The sequence below is a fragment of the Ostrinia nubilalis genome, chromosome 21 (genome assembly GCF_963855985.1).
Source record: "Ostrinia nubilalis chromosome 21, ilOstNubi1.1, whole genome shotgun sequence".
Lineage (NCBI taxonomy): Eukaryota > Metazoa > Arthropoda > Insecta > Lepidoptera > Crambidae > Ostrinia > Ostrinia nubilalis.
This window is the reverse complement of record NC_087108.1, coordinates 5,365,683-5,382,503: the sequence shown is the minus strand read 5'-3', so window position 1 is coordinate 5,382,503 and position 16,821 is coordinate 5,365,683. Positions and strand designations below refer to the sequence as shown.

At 36.2% G+C, this 16,821-nt stretch overlaps 2 protein-coding genes across 2 annotated transcripts; one reads left to right on the top strand and one right to left on the bottom strand.

Moving 5' to 3' along the window:
• Positions 1 to 602: 602 nt before the first annotated feature.
• Positions 603 to 3,128, top strand: LOC135082172 (seminal metalloprotease 1-like). The gene is made up of 6 exons (XM_063976940.1): positions 603 to 750; positions 1,079 to 1,210; positions 1,413 to 1,588; positions 2,217 to 2,355; positions 2,432 to 2,562; positions 2,790 to 3,128. The coding sequence occupies exons 1-6, from the start codon at positions 681 to 683 to the stop codon at positions 3,111 to 3,113; spliced, it is 972 nt and encodes a 323-aa protein (XP_063833010.1). The 5' UTR covers positions 603 to 680; the 3' UTR covers positions 3,114 to 3,128.
• A 708-nt stretch (positions 3,129 to 3,836) lies between these two features.
• LOC135082448 (uncharacterized) lies at positions 3,837 to 16,679 on the bottom strand. Its single transcript, XM_063977244.1, has 12 exons — positions 16,542 to 16,679; positions 14,031 to 14,338; positions 12,694 to 12,871; positions 12,097 to 12,293; positions 10,155 to 10,293; positions 5,825 to 5,952; positions 5,475 to 5,718; positions 4,940 to 5,269; positions 4,668 to 4,822; positions 4,411 to 4,552; positions 4,204 to 4,337; positions 3,837 to 3,965 (listed from the first exon to the last, which is right to left on the bottom strand). Exons 1-12 carry the CDS (start codon positions 16,627 to 16,629, stop codon positions 3,852 to 3,854), a joined length of 2,157 nt encoding a protein of 718 aa, XP_063833314.1. The 5' UTR covers positions 16,630 to 16,679; the 3' UTR covers positions 3,837 to 3,851.
• Positions 16,680 to 16,821: the final 142 nt, after the last annotated feature.

Sequence of the window (16,821 nt, the reverse complement as noted above, 5' to 3'; positions counted from 1 at the left end):
TACAGTCAGTAAATAAATATACAAAGAAAAAAATAAATAAAAAGCTCAGTTGACCGATACTAATTATTCATCACCTACCCTACGCGGAGAGACAAACTTCAAATTTTGATTAACTGCACTGTGAAAATCGGAATGTACCCTTTTGACATTAATGTGACCGTGTGTGATTCTGATTGGTTAATAGGCGAATGACAACTCAAGAGTTTGTTTTCTATTACAAAGATGGATTCCGTGATCCGTCTAAAATTTTTAAGATGATGATGGATGAGCTGATGAGGAGCTATTAATGCTCCTCTTGAGGAAATATAACAACGATATTGATATTAATGTAGAAAAATAGTTTTTTAGTAGTTGTTGGAATTCGAAAGACGAATATGAACAAAGAAAGTCATGTGACTGGTAGAAAATGTGTAAGCTTATCAAATATTATCATTAAAGGCATTCAAAAATACGTTAAATTTGCTAGTGTTTGAGTTTCTATTGAATTGACGCACATAATTTTATAGTAGCGGAACTACAAGTATGATTTGTTAGTTGCGAAAGTAAATTCAACCACCTAACAACACTTCTAGGTACTTACGAATAGGTCCACTTATTGCATGCGCAATAAAACATTATGTTACGAAACTATGGATCGGCATAAACTAGCTATACATTGGTAGGTGCCACTGTTGTTGAAAATGTGGTTGAATTATTTATCGGCTTTTTTAATATTGGATTTAGTTCTAGCTGAAAATTCGAAAGAAGAAGGTTAGTTTTTGGTACGATACGATAACAGTGTTATTAAACTATTAATCTTGTCCCAAATAATAAGTACTTAATAATTAATTAAACTGTTGTCCTGTGTTATGTTTCTGTAATCTACAATCTATTACATAAAGTAAGTTTGATATCGCCTGCTGAAAAACTTTAAGCTACGTTTTAAGTACGAGTACCTAATGTACCGTTATTGCCAAATTCAATAATTTGCTAGTAAACTACCTAGTTTATAGGTATTCATAATAATATGGGAACGTTATAATTAGTTCCAAGAAAGCACGATCTTAGATTCGAATATTAATTTTAAAATGGTTTCCAGCTTCAGCAGAACACGAACCTCAATCGGATCAAAAAATAAATTTGAAAAAGAATTTAGACGAAGGAAACGAAAACCGTGATTTTCATTGGCCTCTGGGTATTGTCTCGTATTATTTGGATCATAGCAGTTATGGTAAGTTGTGTTAAAACACCTTCTTTCATTATTTTTTATAAAGCTTAAGTATTCTAGAGGCTAAGTGCTTCTTAATTAAATAGCATGGAAATGTTAGTAGGTACTTACCTAGTAGAATAGCAAGTAGAAGTTGATCTCACTGTTTTGAAATACTTAACAGCATGTCTACTTTAAAGCATGTTTGTTTTTAACTTAATTTCAGATTATCTGGTAGCAGAACGCGTTCGCCTCGCTATGAACACCATTGAGGAATCATCTTGCGTTAGGTTTAAAGCACTCCTTGAACCCTATAGCAAGTCTCATTGGATCCATATTACCAACAAGGCCAGAGTGCGGGGCTGCGTCCATGACGGTGAAGTTAATGGCACGTATGAGACTGTATGTATGATATAATTTTATTGTTAATGTTTTTTTAGAGGCCCCCGTGTTGGCAGCGGACTGCTGAAACGCTAGTTCAATCTTTCAGGTTTCTTAAACTTTGTTTTGTCTCCTGTCATTCGCTTTGCACTGGATGGGAGGTCAAACCTTAACTTCGAACTCCTCCTATATTTTTCTGAATCATTCCGTTGAGGGTCCACCAATGACAGTTTAACTTTTCCCCGGGGCAAACTTTACCTTTACTGGTTGGGTTTTTATTGGCGGTCAAGCTGTAGATCCTGGTTACACAGGAGTTGCAGCGGTGGGAACGAGAGGTGGGAATAATTCCGTAGTTCAATCCCCATCCCGATAAAAATATTGTTCTCAAAATTATCGCTGGTCATTATTCGAACTATTTACAAATGAGCGGTTTTTGTGCCTCATTTATTGCATTCAGCGTTTATGCGTGAAGTTACGAACATTACAGCAACTGACCAACTTTCACATTAACCAGCAGTGTTTGCATTTTACAAGAACACGATGTTTTACAGACTTCATGACTCACCTGTAGAATGTACAGTTATACTTTTTAAATTTTAACCAAGTTTAATCATGGGCATTTCAAATGGTTCGTAACTGTTTCCACCAGGTAATGACGATGGGTCTGGATTGCATGCAGCGTCGTGATATCCTGCATTTACTAATGCACGCTCTGGGTTTCAAAGATGAAGTCACACATCCACTGAGAGACCATTATGTTAGGATTTTGTGGGATAATATTCATCCTGGTAAGTTGGATGCTACATTTAATATAAAACAAAACATTTTTTTAGTTCATATTACTCATATTGTATTGTATTTCAGCATACCTATCGTTATTCCGCATTCGCTACGAAGATTATCCTACAATAAATACTGAGTATGATCCTACGAGTATCATGCACTTCCATGATCGGGCGTACACTAAAAATGGACAAGCTACGATTGCATCTCTGGTAAGTTTAGAATCTGATAAGAAGATAATTTCTACAAACAATGAAATATTTCTGTATGGAAGACCACACATTATAAATCCTAAAGAGCTTTACTACTGTAGCGTAGTATGAATGTGAACCTATGGCATGAGATGAAGTTTCCTTATTTCTTTTGAGAAATTCTCATCAGTATCAGATCAGTTGAGTTTTAATTATGAGTAGTTAGAAAAAGTACATTCTTTTTACAGGTACCCGGGCTAGTGATAAACCCTTCGCGTGAGCTGTCACCCCTAGATAAGATGAAGCTTCGCTCAGTATTCGGCCGCGAGTGCAACAGACGGAAGGTGGATGACTTGCTAGACTCATGTAAAGCAGCGATGCAAGAAAATAACGGAAATCAGCAGGTCTCAGAAGTACAAAATCCTGAAACTGACATTGAAGAGGATAGTAACCATAATGACATGAATAATCATAATAATGAAGAATACGAAGATACTGCATATAACGAAGAACAGGCACCTGAGCAAACTGTTGCCGAAAATAACGACGCAGAAGATGGTACAGATAAATAAATAATAATGTAGTAATTTTGGAATTTCATTTTGAATCACTAAAACTAAAAAAAAACTGTAGGGTTCCGTAGTTGCCCTTTCGTTATCCTACAATGTCAATGTACAAGTCACTTTTTTATTGTTTTCTTCGAAGGTTTTTTTAATACACAAGTTGAACTCTTAAACTAAATCTATCTATCGAACTGTTATAGTTTTCCTTATAGGTTCATGAAAAGCACTTTTATCATGAACCATTGTCCACAGAAAGGTTCAATAGTAGTAGGTACCTATAATACGGAGTTAAATAATTCAACAAAAATAAACAATAATATTTTAAACTATTATGTTGCATTTTTACTATAAAATTATCACTTCACGGGATTTATTGCAACAATATCTAAACGTCGGGAGGGTAAATATTTTATTTACCGTTAAAATAGATATTGTTGCAATAAATCCCGTGAAGTGATAATTTTATAATAAACAATAATGTGAAAGTGTTGTGAGGGTTTTTAATTGGTAATCATAATTACAACAGAATCTAAACCGGTTCATACTGTTTGGGAATATAACTACTATACTAAGTTTAATATTGTTGTGTTCCGGCAGTTAGAGGTAAGATAGCCAGTTCCTCCGTAGTTGAGGATTCCGGGTAGAGCTCGCTTCCACCTTCGGCCTAATCGTCACTTATCATCAGGTGAGATACAGGCCAAGAGCTTCCTCGTTGTGGATAAAAAAAATACAATCATTGAAAGATTTTTATTTTTTCCTTAAACTTTTCTTACTTAAACACTGTTTAAAGTACAGGAGGTTAATTTTCATGACGTCGGTAGAACTAAGACCTTGCCAGTGTCCCATGGCCCAGCCATCATTCTGTGAACAAATAAGGGAAATTATGTTTTTTTAACTACTTTCACATCATAATTATGAGCTAATCGCATGAAGCCTTAATAAAAGAAATAGTCAATTAGTAAATCTTGAAAGTTAGTGAGGATAGCCTAATTTAACTCATAAAAAATTAAGAATGCTTAAAATGTTTAAACGTTTGCCTCCTGTCACATAAAAAAAAATGGAAATTGTAACCCAACTAAAATATCCTAAAAATATTTACCCAAATTGGATACATGATGTTGGTAACTCCATCTTTGATTTGAAGCCAAGGGTAGTGCATCACGCTCTGGTAGTCATAATTTAACCCTAAAGATGCAGCTGGCGGTAGCTTTTTTGACATTTCCTTTCTGATCTCTGCAAAAAGAATCAATGCATTTATCATCCCAGTGCAAATCTAGTAAGCATTCGCGTAAATTATTTAAAATACCTGGAGTAAGATTATCCCAGAGGATATGTAGATAAGAATCTCGATCGTGCATATTGTGTTGGTGATCGAAGCCCAATATGTGCATGAATAAATGGAGGAGATCGTTAACAGAATTGAAGCAATCAGCGTTGATTTTCAAGACCTATAATAATAATAGTTATAGTTGTAGATTATTTATAAATACGAGTACATAACATCAACAAGAAATAAAAGTTATGTTCAGTCTGATATTGAGTGTTAAATTAACCAATACATACTTTATTCCCATTAGGTTTGCCTGGAGTGGGGCACTCGCAGCCCGGCTCTACTCCCCTGGCGAACACAAGTATGTCTGCGGCATGACGCCTTTGAGATTTTTGCTGTTCTACTCGCGAACGCTTGTTGGCTTTTGCGATTTTCGGGATTGCTGTTCCTGGAAAGACATTTTTTTTTTGTAATATTGCTATTCAAATACGTAAGGTACCAACACGGTCAGAATCAAATTCAGCTTAATTTAACACCTTATGTACAAAGAGTTCACGTCACTTACCCGATCTCAAAATATTAATATCGTCATGTACAGAATTTCTTGCATCAACTGTACTAACTTCGACGTCTCCATGCTTAACTTCATTATCACTGATGCCTTTAGCATCCGTGCCTTCAATTTTTGCTTCACCTGCTGTCTCTGCGGGTGCTCCATCAACAGGTTTCTTTAGAGGGTGAGTTTGCTCCGTTTCAGATTTTTCATCTTCATTTACCGATGGTGCTTCATCATCTGTATCATCGTCCTCTTCTGGCGTAATATCTCGGAACTTGATGCACGTCTCCTTTTCGATATGCCGAATTACTGCTCTAATATTTTCTTTTTCTTCAGCAGCTGAAAAATAGTATTGACTGAGTGAAAATGAATCATACCAGTACCTAACATCACTTCGTGAGGTAATACACGAGACTGGATAAAGACGTCTTATTATGGCTATGAATGAATATTAATCAGGTAACTATTTAAATAAATGCGTAAACGTTAGGTTTAGAGAATTGACACATTTGATATGTGATATGAAGACGTCATTAGTGCTTACAAAATTCCATTTGGTCTCTGAGCTTGTAGTTCACAACACCGTATCGCCACAGCCTGTCTACGAAGTATTCCCCGATCTCCTCCTGCGTTATGTTCTTGGGCTCTGTGTCGGCTCTGACCACACTGGGGCAGGTCTTGAGGAGGTACTGCCGATTCCGATCTACGCACTCGTGTCCGTATATGACGGCTACTTTCTCAACGTCTCCTTCGCTTAGACCTTGGCGCTGGCCAAGTTTTACCCCAGGCTAAAATGTAGAGACACATTTTAAAGTTACGGCAATTTACTACTTGTATTTTTTAAAAGATCCACTCATTAAGAAAATATTAATTAATATCTAAACGGAGGCAAACCTGAGCCATAATCGTGACTTGTCCATTTTTGGAAAAAGCTCGCGGGGGATAGTGCAGCACGCTAGCGAAATCATAAGGAATGTTCTGCAGCACATCTTTTTCACGAGTTTCAAAGTATTTCTTGTAGCCTGAAATAATAAATTAATCCTATCGATTAATTATGCGGTAAAGTTTATTTTACTTCCTGCATAAATGACAGTGTTTTATTTACTGTCTTCGTTCGTTTGTGTTTCATACAAACTACGAATAATGATTTATTATAGCCGACCATAGAACATAGAAACTTATGTTGCTGACGACGTACACACGGCTACACTGTTAACTATCCATTTCCGTTTTTGCTCTCGCTCTCATCAAATGGTGATTCTTTGCGATAGAACGAGATGACATGACCGGCAATGGGTAGTTAACACTGTTGCCGATAATACCTACGATGAAATTTTATTTTAAACTAGCTGACCCGGCGAACTTTGTTCCGCCTTAATGGCAATAAATAAGCAGACTTTTTTTTTAATTTCGAACGGGATAAAAAGTATCCTATGTCCTTCTCCTGGCTCTAAACTACCTCCCTGACAATTTTCAGCTAAATCGGTTCAGCCGTTCTTGAGTTATAAGTGGTGTAACTAACACGACTTTCTTTTATATATACAGGGTGTTAGTAGGGAATTTAGTGCAATGATTTGTATGGAGACCCCTCCACTTTGGTATAGAAGGCTCATTTTTGCAACAGTGTTTCTTTGGGTGCTCCTGAGTGGATTTCCGTCGGTAGACATCGGGAGCCCCCCCTGTGGTAGCAGGGGGAGGGGGGGAAAGTTTCCTTCCGCCGCGCTTCACTTTAAGGCCCATATCTTCAAAACTATGGGTGTTAGGGCAAGTGTGGTATCATTTTCGGATAATTAAAGGATGGCGAATTCATTTCTAGAACAAACTTTTTGCCTTTTCATACAAAAAAATTGAAATATTGAGTAAAATTCACAAAAATCAAAAAGTATTTTTTTAAATAAACGTCGTTTACTTTTAAACCACTGGAGATAATCTAATAAAAAAAATATGACCTGAAAGCTACATTTATCAGGATTATAAAAATATACCATTGTATGGTACTTTTTTCGCAAAAAGTAGGTGAAAAAAAATTTTTCTTCAGGACACAGCGGGCGAATTTTATTGCGCATCGGAAAAAAATATTTATTTTATCCATGAATTCATACTATTTGGTTCATAAGCAAGCAAGAATTATTATTTTAGAATTTATTTAGAGTTGCTGGCACATCAATCTATCATGATTTGTATTTTTTCGTCAATTGATTTTGAACTCTATGTGTGAGACATAAGGTTGAAAATAATTTAAATACATTTTAATATTGAAAATATCATAAGAAGAAAGCACTAATAAAGAACTTTAATTTGTCTAAACGTCTTAATGATTATTATTATTTTAATTAACACTTTTATTTGTTCATACTATTGTACCAGTGATTTAACGGAAAGGTAAGTGTGAGGAAAATGAGGTTTCACAATCATAGTACGGGAGATATTTTTAGCACAAAGGTTACGGCTGTGACCTTTTTAGTTGTTTTTTTCAGACAGCACCAGCTTCTGCACTACTTCTTGCACTTACATCTCACCATTTCCAGGCAAGCCTCGGCAGCTACGGGCAAACCGGTCCATGTAGGCTCCATCTTGCTATCGGCTCTGGTCCACCCCCAACCAGTCGGGTAAAGGGAAGACTGAGTCGCTTGCTTGCAACTAATCCTATACGCGAACCCCTTGGATTGATCTAATAAATAAGTGGATAGATCTTGAACAAGGGACGACTAGAAAAGAGGACCAAAATCCCAACAGAACAGCCTAATCTGGTTTACTGATAGCTCAAAGATGCAGTAGCGGCGTAGGGGGGGGGCCGGGTGCCAAGCATCAGAGGGTGACACATGTCGCACAGATAAGTACTCACTGGCGCATCTGCATAGCAAGTCTGCGGTCTATGTCATTGTCTTTCAATCTTGGAATCGGTAGGTAACCCCAAAATCGTGGGGGTTACCAGGGGGTGCCTTAGGACTTACGCCGCCACTGTAAAGATGGCCTTGGGAACAGGAACGGGCGTCTACTGTAAACACTTCGAACATAGTGAACGCTTAAGGAGGTTTGCTACAGTGTTTCAAGCTGAATTCTACGCTATAATATGTGTGCACTAAAGAACAGGGGTGTAAAAAACGCAATATTTACATCCTGATCCACAGCCAGGCGCAACTCAAACAAAAAGCCATCGCCTCAGTGAAGGTTGAGTCTAGAATTATTCTAGATGCAATCTTAAAGATGAACAAACTCGGAAGGCATGAAAGTGTCCTTGATGTGGGATACCTGGACATACACGGATCAAATGCAATGGGAGAGCCGACAGTCTAGCGAAACTAGGGTCAGAGGCGATACCTATTGGGTCAGAACTGATACTTATCTTTATCTAACGGCATACCTCATGGCCATAATATGGCCATATCCAAGAAGCACAGTGCTGAATGGGAAAGCTCCAACGATATAAGATAAGCCTCTCCAAATCATTCCTAAAGGGAAACACAGGGTCATGGAGAAAACTCATTAAGCATTAAGGTATCTAAGCCCAAGCAATTACGAACGAACCACATGTTCCACAAAATGGGCCTAACAACAGAAGACAGCTCTCGAGCATGTGGAATACATGTGGGGTCCATGAATCAATACTGTAAGGATGGGTCTGCTTGGGTCAGCATATCCGGCATCAGAAGACTTAGAAGGCTTTCACTCAGACGCTTAATTCACCTAATGGATAGGATTTTTTTGGATGATAGGGAATAAAAAATGGAGCATAAAGATCCTAATGGGTCGCTGTGGCCTACGCTTAGACCCTACATAAGATAACCCAGACAGCAGCAGCAGCTTTGTATCAGCCTTGGTTACTGGCAGTATATCAAGGGATTCGCGTATAGGATCAGGTGCAAGCAACCGACTCGAGTCTTCCCTTTACCCGATTGGTTGGGGGTGGACCAGAGTCGATAGCAAGATGGAGCCTACATGGACCGGTTTGCCCGTAGCTGCCGAGGCTTGCCTGGAAATGGTGAGATGTAAGTGCAAGAAGTAGTGCAGAAGCTGGTGCTGTCTGAAAAAAAAAACAACTAAAACGGTCACAGCCGTAACCTTTGTACTAAAAATATCTCCCGTACTATGATTGTGAAACCTCATTTTCCTCACACTTACCTTTCCGTTAAATCACTGGTACAATAGTATGTACAAATAAAAGTGTTAATTAAAATAATAATAATCATTAAGACGTTTAAACAAATTAAAGTTCTTTATTTAGTGCTTTCTTCTTATGATATTTTCAATGTTAAAATTATTTTCAACCTTATGTCTCACACATAGAGTTCAAAATCAATTGACGAAAAAATACAAATCATGGTAGATTGATGTGCCAGCAACTCTAAATAAATTCTAAAATAATAATTCTTGCTTGCTTATGAACCAAATAGTATGAATCCATGGATAAAATAAATATTTTTTTCCGATGCGCAATAAAATTCGCCCGCTGTGTCTTGAAGAAAAAATTTTTTTCACCTACTTTTTGCGAAAAAAGTACCATACAATGTTATATTTTTATAATCCTGATAAATGTAGCTTTCAGGTCATATTTTTTTTATTAGATTAGCTCCAGTGGTTTAAAAGTAAACGACGTTTATTAAAAAAAATACTTTTTGATTTTTGTGAATTTTACTCAATATTTCAATTTTTTTGTATGAAAAGGCAAAAAGTTTGTTCTAGAAATGAATTCGCCATCCTTTAATTATCCGAAAATGATACCACACTTGCCCTAATACCCATAGTTTTGAAGATATGGGCCTTAAAGTGAAGCGCGGCGGAAGGAAACTTGCCCCCCCTCCCCCTGCTACCACAGGGGGGGCTCCCGATGTCTACCGACGGAAATCCACTCAGGAGCACCCAAAGAACTACTGTTGCAAAAATGAGCCTTCTATACCAAAGTGGAGGGGTTCTTGCACTAAATTCCCTACTATGTTAGGTAAATGGGTATATGAGCCGACACTAGCCCATGTTAACATGGGCATATAAATGGTATGGTGAAGTCAGAAATTTGATATCATCATTTTAATTTTTTTAATTTTCATACAAAATAAATTTGATTAAATCCGATTTGTATGAAAAATAAAATAATTAAAATGAAGATATCAATTTTCTGACTTCACCATACCATTTATATGACCATGTTAACATGGGCTAGTGTCGGCTCATATACCCATTTACCTAACACCCTGTATAAGATAAGATAAGATGTTACAATTCTCACCCGGTTTGATGTTGTTCCACAAAATAGTTATGTGTTGATCTCTATCGGGGCGAGTATGTTCGTGTGAGAAGCCTAGTATGTGCATCACTTCGTGTACAATTTCTCCGAGCGATAAGCAGTCATATCCAAACACTACCATCTAGAAAATAACAAATATATCACTATTAACAATATTTTATCGCAGTATACCTATTCATCTCTTCAGTAGGTATTTCAGATTATTAAGGCAGGATATTACTTATCACATAAATGCACACAAAATTCATTTTTTACATTCAACAAAAATACATTAGTGTTTTAAATATTAATAATATTTTGTTGGCCTTGATGCATTGACTAATTGTGGTAAAGTCACTCCTACACAAAATTAAATTTAGTTTGGAGAGGACGGGGCCGCGGCACAGTCTTTTATTTTCCCTTAGAAGCGGACATCCCTGTTTTATTAATTCAATCGTTAGATATTACTATTATGTATAAAATTGATGAAGGAACTAGTAGTTGTATTTGCTTAGTTTCGAAGAAATATTCGATATTGTGATTTTATTAAAAAAAACAGTTTTAGAAGCATATTTTCTAAAAAAATTACATTAAGGCAGAATTTTGTAAATAAATTTACCTATCACTATAACGTCTACCTTCATTCAGAAATAAATGGTTATTGCTGCAGTAATTTAGGAATTATTTAATAATTTATGATTTTCAGAAAACATTTTTTTCTCCGTTACCCTAGAAAATTGGCAGCTATATTTACTTTATATTGATGCATGATATAATTATCTATAATACCTGAAAATATTACTTGCCTATCCCGTGGAAGTAATGATACGACTAGAAAAATTTGTCAAAAGTAATATTGACTAAGGCCATCGGTCAAAACCACTATTAACTGAAATTTGCAGTCAAAAGTGGTTTTGATCGATTATGAGTTTTGACTGCAACATATATATCGATGTTTCGAAAACGATAGGATTTCCAATAAGCCGCCAGAGGGCCAACTCTATAATGATCAAACTCGACCAGACAAATTAATAATGGTAAAAGCAATGAATTTCAATAGTTATCTAACAAAGGCATTAAAACCGTATTGTTACGGACGGCATTTAAAAAACTAAAAAATATTCAGATGACAACCCTATTTACATATAAATTTTCTAAACTCATAGAAATTAAAATATCTTCGAACTTCCACGGGATAGGCAAATAATATTTTCAGGTATTATAGATAATTATATCATGCATCAATATAAAGTAAATATAGCTGCCAATTTTCTAGTGTAACGGAGAAAAAAATGTTTTCTGAAAATCATAAATTATTAAATAATTCCTAAATTACTGCAGCAATAACCATTTATTTCTGCATAAAGGTAGACGTTATAGTGATAGGTAAATTTATTTACAAAATTCTGACTTAATGTAATTTTTTTAGAAAATATGTTTCTAAAACTGTTTTTTTTATAAAATCACAAAATCGAATATTTCTTCGAAACTAAGCAAATACAACTACTAGTTCCTTCATCAATTTTATACATAATAGTAATATCTAACGATTGAATTAATAAAACAGGGATGTCCGCTTCTAAGCCAAAATAAAACACTGTGCGCGGGGATATAACTAATATTTTTTTTATTTACGACAAATTATTTGAAACCCGTAAAAAACAAGATGAAGTAAAAGCTAAGAAATAGAGAGTTCTGAGCTAATAGGCCACATAGGCCACATAGAGCTAATGCACACGATGCGTTGCGGCGGCGGTGCGATGTCGGAGAGGTGTCGCTGCGTCGTCTTACATAGAAATATATACGAGTATAATATCTGTGGCTGTGCGCCGCAACGCATCGTGTGCTTTGACTCTAATGTCACGACAAATACCTAATTTAGTTGCTTTTTAGGTGTTTTAACTGATGTACAAGTATTAGTACTAGTTTTTTGAAGATCCTTTACCTGCACACCCTTGTTAGTCTTCCGCTCATTGCTGTGCACGCACTGCCTGACGCCTGCCGGGTTGGTGATGTACAGCCACTCCACGTTCTGCAGCGAGTCCTTGTCAGTCGGCCGGTCCTTCAGCCTTTGGAGGCGGATGCAGGTGGCCTTCTCGAAGTACTCGAACGCTTGCATTATCACTTCTGCTAAGTGCGCGTCTGAGAACATTTTCAGGTTATTACACTTATTTTCATTATCATCATTATCATTTCAGCCATAGGACGTCCATTCCCCCAATGCTTTCCATATTGATCGATTGGTAGCGACCTACGTCCAGCGCTTCCCTGCTACCTTTGTGATGTCGTCGGTCCACCTTGTAGGTGGACGTCTCACGCTCCAAACACCTTGCTTCCAAACACTTATTTTATTTATTTAAAATCTTTATTCCACACAAAAACACGGTACAAAAGAGGAACTTAATGCCGTGTGGCATTCTCTACCAGTTAACCTTTAGGCCAAATAGAAAATTTTTATATACGGTGCAAAATAGTAACTAATCAAATATCTATCAAATACCTATGATTAATTTGGATACTGTAAAATTTGTAGTCAACATACCATAAGTTTTAGAGTCTATAAAATATGGCACTATCCCATGTTTCCATCTCTTTGGCCAGTCGATGCCTGTACCTACGTCCTCAGGATTCGATGGTTCAAATGGTTCGCCGGTTGGCAGTGGTCCCAATAGTTCAGCAGGGGCGAAATTAAATCTCCTCATCGTTTTGTTTTTTTCCTCCTATAATCAGATACCTATACTTATTTTATGAAACATGCTTGGAATGTAATGTAGCAGCTCCTACGGCGTGCAACGGTACCTTGTAGCAGGATCAATGACGTGCTACGGATATGTTGTAGCAGGATCTTGGACATGCTACGGATAATGTTGTAGCAGGATCGATGACATGCTACGGATATGTTGTGCAAGGATCGAGAACATGCTACGGATAATGTTGTAGCAGGATCAATGACGTGCTACTGATATGTTGTAGCAGAATCTAGGATATGCTACAGTGCGTCGTAGCAGGATCTAGGATATGCTACGGTGCGTCGTAGCAAGATCTAGGGTATGCTAAGGTGCATCGTAGCTGGATCTAGGCAGAACTTCTTCTCACAACTTTCCAAAAAACCTGACTTATGAAAAAGTAGACTCAGGGATAACTGTCTTGGAACTCGCAACAGAGTAAATGAAGAGAATATAAGAGGAATGCTACGGTGCGTTGTAATAGGATCTAGCTAGGACATGCTACGGTGGGTCGTAGCAGGATCTATGATATGCTACAGTGTGTCGTAGCAGAATCTAGGATATGCTACGGTGGGTCGTAGCAGAATCTAGGATATGCTACGGTGGGTCGTAGCAGAATCTAGGATATGCTACGGTGGGTCGTAGCAGGATCTAGGACATGCTACGGATATGTTGTAGCAGAATCTAGGATATGCTACGGTGTGTCGTAGCAGAATCTAGGATATGCTACGGTGGGTCGTAGCAGTATCTAGGACATGCTACGGATATGTTGTAGCAGAATCTAGGATATGCTACGGTGTGTCGTAGCAGAATCTAGGATATGCTACGGTGGGCCGTAGCAGGATCGAGGATGTGCTACGAATATGCTGTAGCAGCTGGATCTAAGACATGCTATGGATATGTTGTAGCAGGATCTAGGATATGCTACGGATATGTTGTAGCAAGATCTATAGGTAAACTACAACTAATCAGTTAGTAGCAGGATTTACGCAATGCTACGGATATCAACAAGTTTCATAGTAATCTATGTAAAGTATGTATGTATACGGTAAGTATACTATAAGCAGGAGGACCGGTGATATAGGCCAGTAAAATTAAAGAGCGCAATTATCATCAAACTGACTGAATAATTAAGTTACGCTTTCCTACTTACTTGGACATAAGATTTAGTAGTTAAAGTTTCTAAGTTTCGATGCCTGTAGGTCACGGGCGCCCCATCTTCAACAATATCCTCATACAGCTTATCAACAATGCTTTCTACTCTCTTGGCCTTCTCTACATTTTCAGTATTCACGTTCACTGTAGGTTTCATTTCTCCTGTCTCTCTTTTAGAGCGTCTGTTCCCGCCATTTTGGTAAGAGTTTTTAGAATGAGCTCTATTCAATTTTTCGTTTTCGACAGTGAAAATGCGACACATATCTAATGTGTCTTGACGCTTCCTGGCGATAAGTTTTGCGTCAGCTGTAATGTAATGTAAACAAATATTATTTTGTATATTAGGACATAGGTATACTACGAGTATTTGTATTTATTGTTATAGTCAATAGGTACATAAACTCTGTGAAATTATTCAACTCAGAAAACGGCAAAACAGATTTTACAAAAACATTAATTCAATATAGGTGGAAATGAAAACTGGAAGTTCCTTTATAAAGTTACGAAAAACTACCACTTGAGATTAAGGCTGTGTCGTTCCGCCTTATACAAACCATAACCGGTGTTTTTTGTATAGAGTCTCACAGACTTTTGACGTTTGTTATAAGTAGTTAAAGTAAGATAGTACAACCCAGTTTAAGAACATGAGCTACCTAATTCTTATTCAGAAATCTTAGCGTGCCAAAATAGTACCTACACAAATACAAAAAACCCATAAACAACAACAAGCAGTACCAGTTAGGGCACATTACATCAATAAGTATTATGCCTATCGTGTGGATCAAGCTGCCAATGTAATATTGTGTGTAATGAAATAACCAATCGAACCACTCAGTTGTGAACCGTGTTTGTTCCAGGTTTATGATTACGTTCCTCTTGTTGAGGGATTCAAAGAATAACATAAAATACATACAAAGAAAATGTTGTAGAGATACATTGCCTGTTGTAGTTAGCCTGCCATTTTAATGCATAATAACTATAGAGAAATAAAAAATGCTTCAGTGTAGTAAAATTATACAGAAAACTGTCTAGATATTGATAGTTTTTTATCCAGGAAAATACACAATTCCTGAGATATTATGTGGTGATAATATAGAGCTGTTTGGGTCGCTTGTAAGTGCTAGGAGAAAGGCCTAGATAATAAACAGTAGGTACAACTTATGTAGTTAAAATTAAATATTTACTTATGTATAATGTAGGCACGTCAAATATTTCACTCTAATTAAATATTTATTAATAAGCACGCAAAATCTATGCAGTGATAAATATTAAAGACTCAAACAGACATTCTTTAGAATTTAACCCATTATAGACTGAGTTTTCTTAAAGTGTAAGATTTTTGTTTTTTTGAAATATGTTCACAGTTATGGTCTACATAATGCTATACAAGCATTAAAAAAATGATCCGACCTGTAATCTAGAAAAAAAATGCTGGTACCATATGGTACCGCTAGCCTCTTACCGTGTCAGTCGATTAAAACATAACTTTATCATGGACTTTATAAAAATAGGGTAAATTATATATTTTATTATTATTATAATATGTATTAATATACAAGCAAATAACAGGAGTAACATTAAATGTGAAAAATAACTGTATATTGGGTAAGAAATATTCATTTTTATCTTTGAATATTCAAAAATTTGGAATGGAGCTTGGCATTGCACGCTGCACATAGCCCCACGTTACATTTTCTATACTCTAATATTGTTCGAGAGTTGCAATTATCTTGAGTTCGTTCTATAAATATATGCTTCGTCTTGGGACCTTCATCGTCCTCCAAAACTGCCAAAGTTTCGTGTAAGTTACATCTAAAGTAAATAAAAACCCATGGTGTTGTAAAGTATAGGAAACTATTTTACTTTATCTTCCTGTATACCTTATATACCATTGAATATATCACATACTTCCCAATAAATACAGTAAAAACTAAAAATCATAAAATAATTAAAAAGACACCGTAAGCGGCTAGCGGTACCGTACGGTACCAGTAATTTTGACATACAATATTTCCCATTATTATTACCTGTCGACGTAATTTTACACCATTTCACAATAAGAGCACTTATGGAGAATACAAGATTGTAACAAAATCAGTATTTCACTATTTCACAAAAAAAATATGATCACTTACTTGAATGGCGCGTCAATTTTTAAGAGAAAATTTTGATGCACTCATTTCAATAATCAATTACACACAACTGAAAAGAATAACTGTCAATTTTTATTCCTAGAAGCATAGACCATATCTATTGGCTACGACTTGCATCAATCAGAGCACTGCATGTTTTCACGTGTTAATATATAGAGCCAAATTAAAACACACAAAAAAGTGGTACCATATGGGACCGCTAGTCTATAATGGGTTAATAAATATTATTTTATGTATTGGTATAGTGGGAAGGAAGTGAAATAAACCAAGAAATTAATTATATCATCATCAGTCAATTAGTAAGTAGGAAGATAGCTATTTATGTAAGTTACATTACTTATAAAAATAAAGCTTACTTTTTTGAACATTTAAGCTAGGTATAGAACATTTGACGAATATAAAATTGATACTAATCAATACAAAAACCCGGTAAACGTGTAACATTGTGTGAGTTTGCACTAGTTTTTACATTTTTACACAATAAAGGAATAGCTGTAAAATTGATTTATGATTTGTTTTATAGCTTTATGTACTACACTTTATCGTCATGTAAATTTAAAAAAATAACTGTTACTTGGGAGTTACTGAATTTACAGAATGATATTTCATGAGATATTGATTAAATCTTATGAAAAA

Coding starts and splice junctions, on each gene's coding strand:
- LOC135082172 (XM_063976940.1), top strand. CDS start 681: ATGTGGTTGAATTATTTATCGGCTTTTTTAATATTGGATTTAGTTCTA. Junction 1,589..2,216: donor TTAATGGCACGTATGAGACT/GTATGTATGATA, acceptor TGTTTCCACCAG/GTAATGACGATGGGTCTGGA. Junction 2,563..2,789: donor AAGCTACGATTGCATCTCTG/GTAAGTTTAGAA, acceptor TTCTTTTTACAG/GTACCCGGGCTAGTGATAAA.
- LOC135082448 (XM_063977244.1), bottom strand. CDS start 16,629: ATGTTACACGTTTACCGGGTTTTTGTATTGATTAGTATCAATTTTATA. Junction 4,553..4,667: donor GCAAACCTAATGGGAATAAA/GTATGTATTGGT, acceptor TTATTATTATAG/GTCTTGAAAATCAACGCTGA. Junction 3,966..4,203: donor ACATCATGTATCCAATTTGG/GTAAATATTTTT, acceptor ATTTGTTCACAG/AATGATGGCTGGGCCATGGG.